Genomic DNA, 13,856 nt, shown 5'->3' on the forward strand with positions numbered 1-13,856 from the left:
TACATACATACATACATACATACATACATACATACATACATACGTACATACATACATACATACATACATATGATTCAGTATATGCAAGCTTTAGTCACGATTTTTTATTATTATTATTATTGTTGTGTGTTTTTTTGTTGTTTTTTATGCAAATCAGTCACCTTGAACGTTTGGGGTGATCAATTCACATGGCTAATGTTTCCAAAAGTGTAGTACTGAATAATAACAACAACAACAGTAACAATAATATCAGTTTAGTAACTGTTGTCTAATGAGGGTGTTTCGTTAACAACAACAATAATATAATTTAGTAGATACTGTATAATGTTATTGTAGTTTCCTTACAACAATAGCAATATCATTTAGTTAATTTTGTCTCATGCTTTTTTTTTACAGAAATAAAAGACAACCAGATGCTGTGGAAGAGAATACTGATAACAGAACTCAGAAGAGTGAAATTGAGAGAAGTCAAATTGATAACCCTGCATTCACCAAGCCAGAATAAGTAGTTGTGAAGTTACTGACTAATTAATTGAGTAACGATTTGTCATCGCCAGTGATGTTTTGATTAATGCAGTCCATCGACAATTCCGCACAAATAATAAGACATATTGATCGAGTACACTTTTGACGATCTGATCTATTACATAGTTTTCTGGTGGCCGATGAACCAATTATTAAGTTAAGTGTTAAATTTACTTGAAATTACTCTTTAATCCTGACAAAATAAGCATACATTTAATGTACAGCCACGGTTCAGGTTCAGGGGTCAATTGTTCCCAAAGGATCATTCAATTTAAGAGCGATGAGTGATTAACACAATAATGTTTGGGTGTCTACACAAAAACGTGATCATCACTGGCAACCAGGTTACATATTATTTCAACCCCTGCATAGATAACACACACTGGTAAATTACTATTACTATGTACATGAACAACAATATTTTACAGCGAACAGTACTTGTAGTTTCTCCACTTGCAAACACATACCACTACTATTTTACAGCGAACAGTACTTCTAGTTTCCCTACTTGCAAACACATACCACTACTATTTTACAGTGAACAGTACTTCTAGTTTCCCCACTTGCAAACACATACCACTACTATTTTACAGCGAACAGTACTTCTAGTTTCCCTACTTGCAAACACATACCACTACTATTTTACAGTGAACAGTACTTCTAGTTTCCCCACTTGCAAACACATACCTCTACTATTTTACAGTGAACAGTACTTCTAGTTTCCCCACATGCAAACACATACCTCTACTATTTAACAGTGAACAGTACTTCTAGGTTCCCCACTTGCAAACACATACCACTACTATTTTTGTTAATGTATATATTTAAATGTATCATGGTTACTTATTCATTAGATGGACTTAGGTTTACGTTTTTTAGTGTCACACTTTGTGGGCTTAGTCCGGGAGCCAAGACTTCGTGTATTACATTTTTACTCATTTCATCCTACCCTATGTAAATTTAGTTATACATTTTTTGGCATATCCCAGTAAATGCAGAAAATTAACAAAAGTGGTTTTTTAGTGTGACCAGGAATGGGTTAATATTCATAAAATGGTTTCTAAAACTGGACTGGACCTCATGAATAAACGTTGTCATAAGCAAACCAAATGTTTTACAATGAGTATTTTACAAGAAATGGAGAAATATCTTAATTGTACATTGCATACAAAAAGTAAATATCTGAAATTGAAACAAGAACCCACCACACCCAACAAAAAAACAAAACCCAACCCACAACCCCCCCCCCCCAAAAAAAAACAAACAAAAAAAACAACAACAACCACAAACCCAACAACAACAACAACAACAAAACACACACAAAAAACAACAACAACAACAACATGAATATCTACACCTAGACAAAGTTAAACAGCAAAAAAGAAAGAAGAAGAAACAAATCCAGGTTACTCCCAAAATCAGCCTATGGCTTCCAGACTATTTCCAGTATTTCACTCTTCATTGTTTCTTTAACTAAATAGTATTTGTATTTATATTTTAAAATAGTTTACACATTATGTATCAATTGTTACATGCCACTGTTTGACATATATTCAAATTGCTCATCAAAAATTGATTTTTGTTTTTTACTTATTTCAATTGCTTTCTTAATGTAAGTAGTTTGATTGTTCATCGTTACGTTTTCTTTAGATGGACTTAAATGATTTACGTTTTTATTGTTATACTGTGCGGGCTTAGCCCGGGAGCCAAGGGTTCATTTAATGAAGAATTAGTTTTTGTTTTCATTCTATTTGATGTCAATATTTTGATGCGTTTTTTGCATATCTTTTTTTTGTTAAGTGCACACCTTAACAAAGTTACTGTTAGTGTGACCAAGACGAGGTAACGTTTGTAAAAAAATAAAATGAAAAGTAGATATCTGGAATTGCTAAGGGTTCCATACGCACCCCTACGCTGTGTACATATTTGAAAATAGTTTCCAAACTATATATGAATGGTTACATGCCACTATTTAACATATATTCAACGTGCACACTAAATTGAAGACTTTCGTTACGTATATTCATTGCTTTCTTAATGTATATAGCTAAATATTTCATGATTATGCATTCTTTAGATGATTTACATTGCTTAATGTTACAATTTGTGGGATTCGTCCGGGAGCCACGGTTCCGTTTTATTCCATTTGGGTTTTTTTCTCAATCCATCCTACTTCGGTTTATACGGTTTTTTCTTCTTTTTTTCTTTTTTTCTTATTCTTTTTTGGATAACCCATTCATTGCAGAAAAAAAAAGTGCTATGTGGTTGCGACAGGATCGGGTTAGTACTTACAAAATGAACGTTGCCACAAGAACAGATAATACTTTTAGTACGAGTACTTTAGACAAATTAATATTGGGGTGTAACCTTCATAAACAAGGGTTAATATCTGGCATTGCCCAGTGGTTGCAAACGCTCAACTACCAACACCACCCACTCCCCACGCCCAATCATTAAGACCTAACCCTAGATATAGACCTAATCCTAGACAAAACAGTGAAAAAACCAAATGATCCGGCAAATCCAGGTTCCCCCTCCCCATAAAATCAGCCTATGTCTGCCGGACAAGGTGCAGTATTTTATCTTTGATTGTTTCTTTGATAAACACGTTAACTAAATACTATTTTTATATGATGCATAGTTATTTTAGTATAGTTTCGATTAGATTAAAATAAAATACAATTATTGGTGTTACACATTGTTTGTTGTTGGGTTCTTGTTCGTTTTGCTGTTGTCTTTTTGTCCCTTTTTTTTGGGGCTGGGGGGTGGGCGGGCGGGGGGGGGTGTTGTTGGCGGGGGGGGGGGGGGGGGTCTTTAAATGGACTCTCTAGAGATTACTGCCATTATAACGTTACCAACTCAGGAACAATCTTCAGTGGCTGAAATTGCTTGTTGTTTTGTATATTCAGTGTGTTGCTAATCGTTCTACAAGACAAATATGTAGTTAGAAATACAATGAAGTTGGGTTATTACTAACCTTAAAACAATCAGAAATGCATTGGATATACGGACACTAATATTCAAAATAACGGAATGTGTTTAATGTGTCATTTCAGTCGTCAACGAGGGTCTGCTACTTGAAACAATCATTCCACGAAATGTGTTTAATGTGTCATTTCAGTCGTCAACGAGGATCTGTTACTTGGAACAATCATTCCACTAAATGTGTTTAATGTGTCATTCCAGTCGTTAACGAGGGTCTGTTACTTGGAACAATCATTCCACGAAATGTGTTTAATGTGTCATTTCAGTCGTTAACGAGGGTATGTTACTTGGAACAATCATTCCACTAAATGTGTTTAATATGTCATTTCAGTCGTTAACGAGGGTCTGTTACTTGAAACAATCATTCCACGAAATGTGTTTAATGTGTCATTTCAGTCGTTAACGAGGGTCTGTTACTTGGAAACATTAACAATGGCAAAACAATTTGAACTGTTGTTTCAACAGTGTTTGTGATTTTCATATGTAGACATTTTAATAAACAAGTAAAGATTAAACTAAAATAGTTTACAGCTTTTGTTGCCACAGTGTGTTAGCCCCGCTATGACGTTTGCCAGTGGAACTTCACTTATATCGATTTGTCCCGCGTCCGCTCGTCAACGTTTATTTTAAAGTCTGTCTTCCACTTGAGTTTAAAACTGATTGCTCTAAAAAGGGGTAAAATGATCATCTGGGTCAATTTGCACAGAATAATAGGGATATATTTGGAAATTTGCCATTTTGGAACTCATTTTTACATTTTTAAAATTTAAATATACATTTTTAATACTTAATCTTTCAAAGTATTATCTGATTCTTGAGTTCTGAATTGATATTTCTGAAACAATCATTCCCAGGGGCGTCTTCGCAAACTAATGGAAAGATATTATCTGATTGTTGAGTTGTGAATTGATATTTCTGAAACAATCATTCCCAGTCTTCGCAAACTAATGGAAAGATATTATCTGATTGTTGAGTTGTGAATTGATATTTCTGAAACAATCATTCCCAGTCTTCGCAAACTAATGCAAAGATATTATCTGATTGTTGAGTTGTAAATTGATATTTCTGAAACAATCATTCCCAGTCTTCGCAAACTAATGCAAAGATATTATCTGATTGTTGAGTTGTGAATTGATATTTCTGAAACAATCATTCCCAGTCTTCGCAAACTAATGCAAAGATATTATCTGATTGTTGAGTTGTGAATTGATATTTCTGAAACAATCATTCCCAGTCTTCGCAAACTAATGCAAAGATATTATCTGATTGTTGAGTTGTGAATTGATATTTCTGAAACAATCATTCCCAGTCTTCGCAAACTAATGCAAAGATATTATCTGATTGTTGAGTTGTGAATTGATATTTCTGAAACAATCATTCCCAGTCTTCGCAAACTAATGCAAAGATATTATCTGATTGTTGAGTTGTGAATTGATATTTCTGAAACAATCATTCCCAGTCTTTCCAAACTAATGGAAAGATATTCCCAGAAATTTGTATTTGTTTTTGTTTGTTTCTTTTTTTTCTTTTTTTTAAATTTTATTATATATTTGTCCAGATTTGAAAGTTTATTTTAGCTATAGTTGTGATTGGGTTATTCTGAAACTTGGTACGAGAATCCTCTGTGGACGTCTACACAAACTGATAGAGAAACCATAAAAAAACCTAATAGAGAAACTTTAACTAATTTTATTTATTTATTTATTAAATAATTGTAATTGAAAATCAGAAAGTCTAACTTCAAGTTGAATTTTGATCAGGCAGTTATGAAACTTAATACTGCTATTGTCTTGCAAAATCCACAAACTAACAGAGATATATTTTGGAAATTTCATATTTTAACAAGTACCTAATGAATTATTATCCACTAGCAAGACAATTAAAAAATAAATAACGGAGGTCTGAAGACTGACATATATATATGTTGTTTATTTAAATAAGCAATTCAACTTAATGATGTTTGTATTCTATACAGATATTCCAATAAGCAAGCTAAGATTTGCTTTAGATTAAGATGGTTTCCAATTGTTACACGTTGTTTTACCTTGCGTGTTCCAGTCTGTTACTTCGTGTTTCTTGAAATAAATTCTAAACTTAAGTAGTGTTTGTCTTTGTGTATGATTATACCTAACAAACAAATATATTTGTATTTAGATAGTGTTTAGTGCTGGGGTGTCGTTAAACATTAGTTCATTCTTTTTTTGTTTAAAGAAAGCACATGTATATATATATAGTACTAAACCAAATAACTTCCACCTGGGTCAAAGCTTAATTTCGAGGTGCACCGAACGTTTGATAGAGCAGTTAATGCCATAAGTCCTGTGATTGGTGATACATGTGAGTGTGTGCAGTGCCCACAAATATTGCAAAATTGACAAATGTCATTTTGACAACAAATGTTCTAACCATTGACAAATGTCACACAGTCGGTGACAAATTTTACAAAGGTATCAACCACAAAAGTCGCAACGCTGATTGCCATAAACGTCGCAACTCATCAACCACAAAAGTTATAATCAACATTCGACATTGGTGGGTTTTTTGTGTGATTTGTCGTGTGTCTTTCTGGAGATAAACTCGTAGCTGACATATAGTTTTTCCTTGCTGAGAAGGATCATACGATCAATCCCCACTGTAACTTCCCCTAAAATATTTCACTATTAGCACCAACTTGGTTATCTGAAACTGCGCTATCAAATCAGTATTATATTGTAAAAATGCACTGTTGAATATAATCACTCCCGGACCATGTCCATTGCCATATGTGCAATGGACAAACCTGGCCTATACAATCGAACCTCCAGTGAAGGTTATTTTCATATAACAACCACTCTTGTATAAGGGTAACATTTTGTATACACATGCCTGTATTTTAATCTGTATACATCTATAATCTGTATATAAACGCCACCCGCTCATAAGGGTAACATTTTGTATACACATGCCTGTATTTTAATCTGTATACATCTATAATCTGTATATAAACGCCACCCGCTCATAAGGGTAACATTTTGTATACACATGCCTGTATTTTAATCTGTATACATCTATAATCTGTATATAAACGCCACCCGCTCATAAGGGTAACATTTTGTATACACATGCCTGTATTTTAATCTGTATACATCTATAATCTGTATATAAACGCCACCCGCTCATAAGGGTAACATTTTGTATACACATGCCTGTATTTTAATCTGTATACATCTATAATCTGTATATAAACGCCACCCGCTCATAAGGGTAACATTTTGTATACACATGCCTGTATTTTAATCTGTATACATCTATAATCTGTATATAAACGCCACCCGCTCATAAGGGTAACATTTTGTATACACATGCCTGTATTTTAATCTGTATACATCTATAATCTGTATATAAACGCCACCCGCTCATAAGGGTAACATTTTGTATACACATGCCTGCATTTTAATCTGTATACATCTATAATCTGTATATAAACCCCACCCGCTCATAAGGGTAACATGTTGTAGGTTTATTAGGTGTCAGTAATACACATATTTTACTGACTGCATACAGTGTTGTATGAAGAGTGATACTATAACAGGCTATGTCTTCTTCCAACCAGTTATTCCTCGGTCCTGCATTTTTGTATTCCTTATCATATACATGTTTATACATAAAAACGGTTTTGGTACACGAGCTTCTGGTGATGGGTGTGGCAGATATGTATCAAAATAGAGTGTCACCCCAACATATGGCCATCTCATTACATAATTAATATACCTTTCATGTTCCATACTGCCACCTAGTTGTCTTTGTTGGAATATATGTCAATACATTTGATAATCTACGTTTTAAAGTTTCTAATAAGAATATGCTCTTCTGTAGTATATTTACAACCAAATTAAAGAAATGATAATAATGCATTCTACAGACGCTGTTCACTAATAATCTTCAGCATGGCTATTACTGTAATCATGTATCCACGACTCTTGTCGTCGTCATGTTTAACCCAGGGAGGCACGATGGATGCGCCCGTCCCCTTGTTCCATCATTTGTTTGACCATGCGGATATACTGTTTTACAGAACCTTAATAACACAATAGCCACAGCCCAAACCGTAAATGTAAGATTTGGTCATATAATTATCCATGCACAAAATCCACACAAACATTTAAGATAAAGGTCCATGATAAATGCTGACTATAAATTAATGATAGCTCATACTCTATTGTCAGCACAATACTGTCCACACACGAAACCTGTCCCAATATAATTCTGATTATAAATTAATGATAGCTCATACTCTATTGTCAGCACAATACTGTCCACACACAAAACCTGCCCCACTATAATTCTGATTATAAATTAATGATAGCTCATACTCTATTGTCAGCACAATACTGTCCACATACGAAACCTGTCCCAATATAAATCTGATTATAAATTAATGCTAGCTCATACTCTATTGTCAGCACACTACTGTCCACACAGGAAACCAGCCCCAATATAATTCTGATTATAAATTAATGATAGCTCATACTCTATTGTCAGCACAATACTGACCACACAAAACCTGCCCCAATATAATTTTGACTAGGGGTGGGACGAGTATTCGATGTTACCAAAAACAACAGTTTCAGGTGCACGGTTCGATGCACGTTTCCCAATTTGTGAACCGTGGTTCATTTCGATTTATTATTATTATTATTATTTGTAATGGTACATGTATAAACGTGTATTACCCATATGGGCAGAGAGAAATGGGGAAAGAAAAGTGATCTGTCCCTGGGGGAACAATTCTTCCCCTAGATACGTTTTGACACCATAAACAGTGCTTCACTATAGACGGTTAATTGTGTGTAAGAATAGTTTCACCCATACGTACGTCACAGCTATGATACACCACATTTCAACAAATCGATCATTCAAAATTCTTCCATAAAATAAGAAATATTCAAAATGAGTAATAAATAGAATACCCAACACGCGATTGTGTCTCTCTCAATATGTTGTTTGTGTGTTGCTTTACCATGACATGATTTATGCCACATTGCATGTTGGTTCTTCAGTTCTTCTCCAGATATGCCACTCATTTTTTATGCAAACGAACATACTCAGGGTTTTGGTATTGAGACCTAGTCCACCGATGGTTGGTATGATTCCAGTGCTGGTTGTCGCAGATGGTTCAGCTGATGATCACCTTTAATGTTAGTGAACTTGTCTCCTTGACACAACAATCAGAGTCGAAAGTCAATGGAAGATTCAGTCGCAATGTTAGTGAACTTGTCTCCTTGACACAACAATCAGAGTCGAAAGTCAATGGAAGATCCAGTCGCAATATTAGTGAACTTGTCTCACTGACACAACAATCAGAGTTGTAAGTCAATGGAAGATCCAATTGCAATGTTAGTGAACTCGTGTCCTTGACACAACAATCAGAGTTGAAAGTCAATGGAAGATTCAGTCGCAATGTTAGTGAACTTGTCTCCTTGACACAAGAAGCAGAGTCGAAAGTCAATGGACGATTCAGTTGTAATGTTAGTGAGCATTTCTCCTTGACACAACAATCAGAGTCGAAAGTCAATGAATGATTCAGTCACAAGGTTAGTGAACTTGTCTACTGGACAACAAGCAGAGTCGAACGTCAATGGAAGATCCAGTCGCAATGTTGGTGAACTTGTCTCCTTGACAACAACAAGCACAGTCGAAAGTCAGTGGAAGATTCAGTCGCAATGTTAGTGAACTTGTCTCCTTGACAACAACAAGCAGAGTCAAAAGTCAATGGACGATTCAGTCGCAATGTTAGTGAACTTGTCTCCTTGATAACAACAAGCAGAGTCGAAAGTCAATGGGAGATTCAGTCGCAATGTTAGTGAACATGTCTCCTTGACACAACAAGCAGAGTCGAAACTCAATGGAAGATTCTATTGCACACTTCTTCCGTGCTGGTTCTTCAATGGACGCCATGGTTAACCTGAAACAAAAAAAACAAAAACAAAAACACACCACCGTATAATAAGTTGTGATAACAAGTTGCCATAAATCTCAATGCCTTAAGTACTTTATGGGATGAGATGTCCACCGTGCACTCTTAGTTTTCTGAAATAAAGGAATGAATGAATGAATGAATGAATGTTTAACGACACCCCAGCACGAAAAATACATCGGCTATTGGGTGTCAAACTATGGTAATGCAAATAAATAAAGTGATGATCAACATCAATATAAAAATTCAAGACTTAAACAAAAACAGTGTAAAGAACTGTGTCAAGACTGAAATAAAGGAGTAATTTTTTTTTTTTACATAAACCCACAGACTATACTCGGCAATACCTTTTATCTTGCGCCCGTGAAGGACAACATCAATTTACTTGTGCAAGATAAACGGTATTGCCTCGTAACTCGTTGAATATTCTCTAATTTCCTTGCTAGTAATCCCAATGACCCGTAAAGTATTTCGGCCAATCATAGCATTCGATTCTCTTAAACCTGACATGTGATGTTCGAATCCTGCACAGAACCTGTAATTTTGTTCTTATTGTATTGCGAGACATTACCTGGGGACTTCCGACATTAACCCATTTAAAACAACTGGGCCATTTGATTCGTACTTACATTTCGACCAATGTATTCCGAATGAGATTGTTTTAAACCACGTTTTGTTTTGGTTATTTCACTATTTTTTGTTTTAGTTGCAAAATAAATTCATGCTGACAAATAGTTTATTTTTTATATGAAAAAAAAGAACATCACAAAATGTGAGGCAAATAATCTCGGGTTAGTGATAATATCTGTAGGCTATAAGTTTACTAACCCGGCTGACTAGTATGTTTGTGTTTGTTTGTTTGTTAATAGACCCACATACCTGGAATATGATTGTTCTACAAAATGTTCTGTTTTTGAGCTTTGCAAGATTTTCTTATTGCCAAACCAATTTTCATTAAAATGTCAATAAAAATCGAAATTGAAACCGAAACACTATTTTTTTTATCTATTAGTTAGCTGTGTGCCGTTACGTCCACGACAATATTAGTTAGCTGTGTGCCGTCACGTCCACGACGTTATTAGTTAGCTGTGTGCCGTCACGTTACGAAGGGTTAAGCATAATCTGGCTACATTTGTTTTCATTAGGCTCTCATACACTTTTCCACAACTATCAGTGACACAAATGTCAATGAAGTGTAATAATATACAATCAACAGAAGGTGTAAATATTTTCTGGATTTTTTCAAAATAAAATCCATTCAGTACAAATACAGAGAATAAAAACATTATGAAATATCTTACCAATATTTGTTATAAATTACCAAAGATCTGTGACGAATTATCGTAATATATTTTATGTTAAAATTATGTTGTTTTAATTGGAGAAGGAGGGGCTATTGCATTCAAAACCAGCTAAAGTTAAATTTTGTTTCTTTTAACTACACCACTAGAGCACGTTGATGTATTAATAGTCAGCTATTGGACGTTAAACATTTGGTAATTTTGACAGTCTTTGAGAGGAAACCCGCTACATTTGTTCCATTACTAGCAAGGGATATTTTATAAGCATTATCTCACAGACATCATAGCACATACCACGGCCTTTGATGCACCAGTCGTGGTGCACTGGCCTGGAATGGAATATAGCCCAATGGATTCAACGACGGGGATCGATCCCAAACGGACTGAGCATCAGGCGAGCACTTTGCCACTGGGCCATGTCCCACCCCGTGAAAGCAGCTAGAAATTATATTGGTTTGTATAATCCACTCAAATTACTCAAATGAAAATAAATTATATTGGTTTGTATAATCCACTCAAATTACTCAAATGAAAATAAATTATATTGGTTTGTATAATCCACTCAAATTACTCAAATGAAAATAACTTAGGCCTACTCCCAAATGAAGATTCAACTGTTTCGATGATAAAAAACAATAACCAAAAAAAAAACCTAAACACTGTCAAATTATTATTGGTACATTTGAGAGGTTAGTTTGATTTTAAAAGATACATTCCTGAGTTTGCTGCATTGTAAGATGTTTTTGACTAATAAAATATTTATACGATTAAACTTACATATTAAAATGTTTTCTGTTTAAAATATCAGTGTCTGTATTTTCAATGCGTTTCTGGTCGTCTTAAATAATAAACAGTCGGAACATGAACTCACCATTTATTATTATTATTATTATTATTATTATCAGGCGCGTGTGCATGGAATTTAGCAGGGGAGAGAGTTTAGACACGGTTACAACGCTATAGTGATTGGTTCGAAAAGGGATAATATGTTTTCCAGCGTCAGAAATGATGCATACGACCAGCCAGTCATTTTTCGTTAAACGTTTGCAAATTGTTTTGACCGATTCGTAAAGTGGTCATTCAGTTTAATGTACAGCGTAAAAACAAACAAACAAACAAAACAAACAAACAAAAAACAAAACAGTATAGGGGCCTACTGTCGCATGTTTTTCCGTCCAAAGGTTGGCTTAATTATTACTTAACCCAGTTGAATCCAGTTCTACGTGCAGGGACAAGTTCAGCCTGCCGTGTGTGCGTGTGTGCACGCACGTTAATCTTGCATTTTTATCGACCCCCACCCCAGATAAAACACCTCCCCCTCCACTCCAAAAAGGTAGTACTAGTCGAATAATAATAATAATAATAATAATAATATATTATTATTATTATTATTATTATCATTATTACATGTATTATAATGCTGGTAAAATCACGTCGCAGTGGGGTGGGTGGGGAAGGTTGTTACATAAACATTACATAAATTTAGAGGAGGACCCGGGAGTGGTCTCAGCGTTACTGGTATAACAAAACAAAAACAAAAATGTATTTTGAGTTTTATTGCCCCTTGCGCATTTGAAATATGACTAAATACAGCAAAATAACCTTTTAGTCATATTTGTTTGCGGTAAAATTAACTTTAAAAAAAATTACGTAAGGAGCCTCAACATTGCAATCAGTGAAATATTATTACGTTTAAGCCCTGGTGTTTGTTTGGGTACTGTCTGAAGTTAGTTTCTTTTTCAGACATCTACCGCAGCAGCTGATCATTTGTAATTTTTATTTATTTATTTATTGATGTATTTATTACTAATTTTTTGTTAGTACTGTAGGGACAATATTACGCTATTCATATACTCCCCCGCCCCCGCCCCCCGTTCAGAAAACGCACTGTTCGTACAGTACTTAGTATGTATTCCTCCTGTTCCAGATGGTTCGGTAATATGGATTAATCAAATACTTTTTTACCGCCTATATACATTTTATGCTGTGCACATAGCCAGTCCTCGTTAGCGGAGGCTATATACACGGTCGTCGTATATATAGTCACATCGTATATAAACACCATCCAGTTCAGAGTATTCTTTTAAAATGTAACAATTCCTATCCCAAGTCAGCTGTTATGGTATATTTTGCATAAAATGAATTTGACAAGGTGGAAAATGAAGATGTTTGTGATCCAGATGTTTAGAATATTTTGCGTACGACTAACGATACATTTACCTATAGATGCAAAGACCTAACTAGTCGGGGTTGTTGACGTTTAACATGCTTCTGTTACTAAAATAAATTAATCTATCAGCTTATTATCATTCAGTACATGTTTTTATTAATTTTTAATAACTTATTTTCATTTTTTTTTTTTTTTTCTTTCTATTTACCCTTCGTCGCAGAGGTCGGTCAAGCATTCTCGTTACACGAGCTTGGTAAATCGTTTCGACACTGCGGTTATTCGGGGGATGCCGTCACGTGACTCAAAATAATACGTTTTCTTTCCAAATAGCCGTTATTTTTCTCTGAATTATGGACCGTTGACATAATTCGATTATTTTTATAAAATATCAATAATAAGTGGAATATGCTGGTTATGTAAATGGTTCAGTAAGGTACTTTTAAGTATAAATCAAATGTATATATTGTCATATAATACTTTGTTGGGTCAGTAATTAAGCCAACCATCCGTGATTGAGCGCCTTTAAGGGTGTGCGTGTGTGTGGGAGGGGGGGGGGGGGGCTGTGAATTCCACGTGATGGGACCAACAACAGCAATAAATAAATAAATAAATAAATAAAATAATAATAATAATCGTTTAGGAACACTAATGTTATTTAAATTTAATAGAAGAAAACAATCTAAACATTGAGTAATTTGGGCAGGTGCGTAGGGCCTAGGCCCTACGGCCTTCGATATAGCGGGTTTCCTCTCTAAAGACTATGTTAATATTACAAAATGTTTGACATTCAATAGCCAATAATTAATGAATCAATGTGATCTAGTGATCTAGTGATGTCGTGAGACAAAACAAACTGTAACAATTAGGGCGTCTGAACAAACCAGCTACACAAATGTTGTACGTGCGCTTCTGCGCAGGA

At 34.7% G+C, this 13,856-nt stretch overlaps 1 protein-coding gene across 2 annotated transcripts in view; it reads left to right on the plus strand.

Moving 5' to 3' along the window:
• Positions 1–1,758, plus strand: part of LOC121386620 — an 81,023-nt gene extending 79,265 nt beyond the window's left edge. For both annotated transcript variants that reach the window (XM_041517579.1, XM_041517580.1), the window contains exon 11: positions 397–1,758. In XM_041517579.1, the coding sequence (XP_041373513.1) occupies positions 397–505 (109 nt within the window). In that variant the 3' untranslated portion in view covers positions 506–1,758. The remainder of the gene's footprint in view (positions 1–396) is intronic.
• Positions 1,759–13,856: the final 12,098 nt, after the last annotated feature.

Source organism: Gigantopelta aegis, chromosome 12 (genome assembly GCF_016097555.1).
Source record: "Gigantopelta aegis isolate Gae_Host chromosome 12, Gae_host_genome, whole genome shotgun sequence".
NCBI classification, from domain to species: domain Eukaryota; kingdom Metazoa; phylum Mollusca; class Gastropoda; order Neomphalida; family Peltospiridae; genus Gigantopelta; species Gigantopelta aegis.